The sequence below is a fragment of the Capsicum annuum genome, unplaced genomic scaffold (assembly GCF_002878395.1).
Source record: "Capsicum annuum cultivar UCD-10X-F1 unplaced genomic scaffold, UCD10Xv1.1 ctg82646, whole genome shotgun sequence".
NCBI classification, from domain to species: domain Eukaryota; kingdom Viridiplantae; phylum Streptophyta; class Magnoliopsida; order Solanales; family Solanaceae; genus Capsicum; species Capsicum annuum.
The window spans coordinates 122,827-127,583 of NW_025893458.1; the positions used below are offsets into that span (position 1 = coordinate 122,827).

A 4,757-nucleotide genomic window follows, 5' to 3' on the forward strand; every position below is an offset into this window, starting at 1 on the left:
TCTGTTCTTTGTATTACTTCTGAGTTAGGTGGCACTCCCCTACAATTCTAATATTCCACGGGCTGTTTGGAATCCATCATAGACATGGCGGTGAAGCCCCCAACCCAAGTGTGCCACAAGGGTTGGAGTTTCTAATTCTGATACGCCAAACACCTCTAGGCCTGCGTACTATATAAACTCGGATCGGTAAATCACGTTTTTGGGCAATGTGTTATCTGAACTCATGCCTCCTTCAGGGAACCACCTAAACTCTCTTTCTGCCCAATTTTATCCTGCTTCTGAATCATGCATGTTTCTAGTTTCAATCATCTGAAAAGTCTAATTTCAAACATGCATTCTATTCTGTTCTGAATTATTATGGCAATAATCTTAATTGATGTCGTCACACCAAGACTTGGAAGTCCTATTTCTGAGCCATAATGCATCATGCATAATTCTTTTATTAATACACAGTTCAGACCGCCCAAATATACAATTAGTATAAGAGATCTCATGTTTCGAAACTCAAGTCAAAACTATGCAAAAACTGTCATCAAGCATATGGTGGTCATGTATTTTGGCAAGCATGCAACTCTTTCATTAAATTAATATTCAACCTTTATCAGTATGCACAACCCTCTCTTTCTAATTCAAAACCATAAATCAAATTGTAGCATTAATCAAGATATTTCATATCATGCTTTTCAGGATACATTCAATAGAATCCATATCATACGAAAATTGGGAAAACAATTGGTGGAAGACCTATAGACCAAAACAATGTCATCAATACTTCTAAAACATATTTATATTCGTAAATCCAAAACCCCTTTTCTTAAAACATGATTTCTATGCCCATGTTATTTTTAGGAAAACCCCGTGTACCTCAAAATAGGAAAACAATGGGTGTTTCTTGAAGCCTATGTTCTGGAGATTTTGAATCTTCAATCGATTTTGAAAACTCACGGTTGAATCTTGAGTTTCTTGAAGTTCTTGTTTGAAACTCTAAAGAGGATTCTTGATGATTTTGGTAAAAATACAGTTAAGTTGCTCATACATACCCTAAATCCTTTGTTTGGACGGTTTTAAAGGCTAGGGAAAAGTCAAAATTACCCTTAATGACTCTAGAACGGAACTGGAAATTTGAACCTAAAAACCCAATTTTGGGTGTCACCGCGATGCGCCACAATCGTGGTGGTCCACTGGAATTCGACGAGTGGAAAATTGGGTGCCACCGTGATGCGCCACCATTACGGAGCCCCACTTGAATTTGACGATTGTCAATTTGACCCTATCCGCGACGCGCTAGAAACCAAAATGACTATGTTTACGACTGAAACTTTAAATTATTCACAACTTCTTCACCGAGGGTCCGTTTTGAACGAATCTTATATCGTTGTAAAGCTAATTCAGTCATCTACGTAATGAAATGTTGAAATATAGGAGATTCCACATGAAAAATAATTTTGATCTTTCTAGAATCTAATGCTTAGAATTTTCATGGACGGAATTTAGCTAAGATGACGTCGGGGTGTTACAATATCCCCCCTTGGGATCATTCGTCCCCGAATGACAATGCGGAACACAGAAAAGCACGATTCCAAGCATACTAAAACATATAAAGATTTAGGTAAGGGTTGTACCTTGAACTCCGCCATCTACTGGGTCAAAAAGGTGTGGGTATCTTGCTCTTATGTCGTCTTTTGATTCCCAAGTGGCTTCTTCAACCTTCTGATTTATCCACAAGGCCTTAATTAAAACTATTTCTTTACTTCTCAACTTCAAGACCTGATGATCTAGAATTGCAATAGGTTCCTCTTCATATGATAAGGAGGCTGTCACATTGATCTCTTCTACAGGCAACACCAAAGAATGGTCTACAATGCATTTCTTCAACATAGATATGTGAAATACCGGATGGACAGAAGCCAAACTGGCAGGCAATTCTAACTCATACGCAACACCACCTATTCTTCTCAAAATATGATATGGTCCTATATAGCGAGGACTCAATTTACCTTTCTTCCCGAATAGCATGACTCCCTTCATAGGAGAAACTTTATCACCAACCTCAAACCCTAAATCTCTTCTCCTAACGTTGGTATAAGATTTTTGAAGAATTTGAGCTGTCTTAAGTCGTTCCCTAATGACTTTCACATCTTCCATGACGTGATGAACCAGATCAGTCCCAAACATCTACGTCTCACCTACTTCATACCACCCTATTGGTGATCTACATCTTCTCCCATACAATGCCTCAAATGGAGCCATCTTAATACTGGAATGGAAACTGCTATTATACGCGAACTCTATCAATGGAAAGTGCTCTACCCAACTACCTATGAAATCAATTACACATGCCCTCAACATATCCTCAAGGGTCTGAATGGTGCACTCAGCCTGCCCATCGGTCTGAGGGTGAAAAGCAGCACTTAGGTTCACTTGGGTACCTAAACCTCTCTGAAAAAATCTCCAAAATTGAGAAGAAAACTGTGTACCTCGGTTCGATATGATGGACACAGGTGCACCATGCAAAAGAACTATTTCTATAATGAAAAGCTTGGCATAATCCTCACCCGAATAGTTAGTCCTGACAGGCAGAAAGTGAGCTGACTTGGTCAGTCTATCTACAATTACCCAAATGGAATCGTACTGGTTTTGGGACCTTAGAAGTCCTATAATGAAGTCCATATTAATCATCTACCACTTCCATAATGGCAAATCTATCTATTGGGAAGAACCACCTAGCCTCATATGTTTTACTTTAACTTGTTGGCAATTCAAACACTTGGAAACAAAGTTAGCCACATCACGCTTTATATTATTCCACCAATATATAGATTTCAGATCATGGTACATCTTAGTAAACCCACATCATTCTTAATTTGCATCAAGATGGGATCTTTAACCTGCTTCTCTTTAACTTCTGCACAAAGGGAAGATGTAGCTATGTCATAAACAACCATTCCCCCATCTTCAGAATCCAAGAGTCGCACTCTTATAGTTGCAAGCCGGTGAATATCTTTCACCGTCTCTCTCTTCCCTTCCTCAACATGAGAAAAATTGCCCATGGACAATCTGCTGAGGGCGTCAGCTACAATATTTGACTTACTCGGATGATAGTAAAGGCTCATGTCATAGTCTTTCAAAATCTCCATCCAACACCTTTGCCTAAGGTTTAGTTCTTTCTGTGAGAAAACATACTAAAAACTCTTATAGTCAGTGAAAATATCAACATGCACCCCATAAAGATACTGCCTCCAAATTCTAAGCACAAACACCACAGCTGCTAATTCCAAATCATGAGTAGGGTAGTTTCGCTGATGCACCTTTAACTGTCTAGATGCATAAGCCATCACCTTACCGTGCTACATAAGTACACACCCAAGTCCCACACGGGACGTATCACAGTACACAACAAAACCCTCTGTACTTTCTGGAAGAGTCAAAATAGGAGCCGTAGTCAACTAGTCCTTCAACTTCTCAAAACTATTTTCACAAGAGTCGGACCACAAAAACTTCACCTTTTTCTGAGTCAACTTAGTAAGTGGTGCATCTATAGAGGAGAAACTCTCTATGAACTTTCTCTAATACCCTGCCAAGCCCAAGAAACTTTGAATGTCGGTTGGAGTCGTGGGTCTGGACCATTTCCTTACTGCCTCAATCTTTTGGGGATCAACCTTAATCCCTTCACTAGACACAATGTGTCCCAAGAAAGCAATAGCATTCAGCTAGAATTTACACTTGGAGAATTTCACATACAACTCATGATCTTTGAGGTTCTGAAGAACAACGCAGAGGTTTTTGGCATGGTCCTCCTTACTTTTATAGTAAACCAATATGTTATCAATAAAAACTATGACAAACAGGTCTAGGAACTGACGGAAAACCCTATTCATTAGGTCCATGATATCTGCAGGAGCATTAGTCAACCCAAAGGAAATAACCAAGAATTCATAATGATCATATCTAGTTGGAAAGGCTATTTTGGGAATGTCTCACTCCCTAACTTTAAACTGATGATATCCCGAACGAAGGTCTATTTTACAAAAACACTTAGCACCCTGAAGCTGATCAAAAAAGTCATTGATTCTAGGAAGAGGATATTTATTTTTCACTATGACCTTATTCAATTGGAGGTAATCTATGCACATATGCAGGGAACCATCTTTATTTTGTACGAAGAGTACAGGTGCACCCCAAGGAGACACACTGGGGCATATAAAACCTTTATCTAGAAGATCTGCTAGCTGTTCTTTTAACTCTTTTAGTTCTGCAGGAGCCATTCTATATGGAAAAATAGAAATGGGACGGGTATCTGGCAACTCATCAATACCAAACTCTATCTCCCTATTAGGTGGTATTCCTGGGAGATCATTTAGAAAGACTTCTGGAAATTCATTTACTATAGAAACGGACTGAAGAGGAAGACTCTCGTCATTAAAGTCCTTAACCTAGATAAGGTGATACAAACAACCCTTAGAAATGAGTCTGTGGGTCCTGAGATAGGATATAAAATGTCCTCTAGGTGCTAGAGAATGCCCCTCCCATTCTATCACTGGCTCATTTGGGAAAGAAAAAGTGACTTTTCGAGTCCTACAATTTAATGTGGCATAGAACGAATAGAGCCAATCCATCCCTAAGATAGAATCAAAAGCAACCGTATCAAGTTCTATGAGGTCTACCACAATATCCCAGCTAAGAATAGATACCACATAATTTTTATAAACCCTCCTAGCCATGACAGAATCACCTACCGGAATGGAAACAGAGAAAGG

At 39.2% G+C, this 4,757-nt stretch overlaps 1 protein-coding gene across 1 annotated transcript in view; it reads right to left on the reverse strand.

The window, feature by feature from the left end:
• Positions 1-1,878, reverse strand: part of LOC107869304 (probable LRR receptor-like serine/threonine-protein kinase At3g47570) — a 6,997-nt gene extending 5,119 nt beyond the window's left edge. The window contains exon 1 of the mRNA XM_047405945.1: positions 1,623-1,878. Within this exon, the coding sequence (XP_047261901.1) occupies positions 1,623-1,878 (256 nt within the window). The remainder of the gene's footprint in view (positions 1-1,622) is intronic.
• Between the last annotated feature and the right edge of the window lie 2,879 nt (positions 1,879-4,757).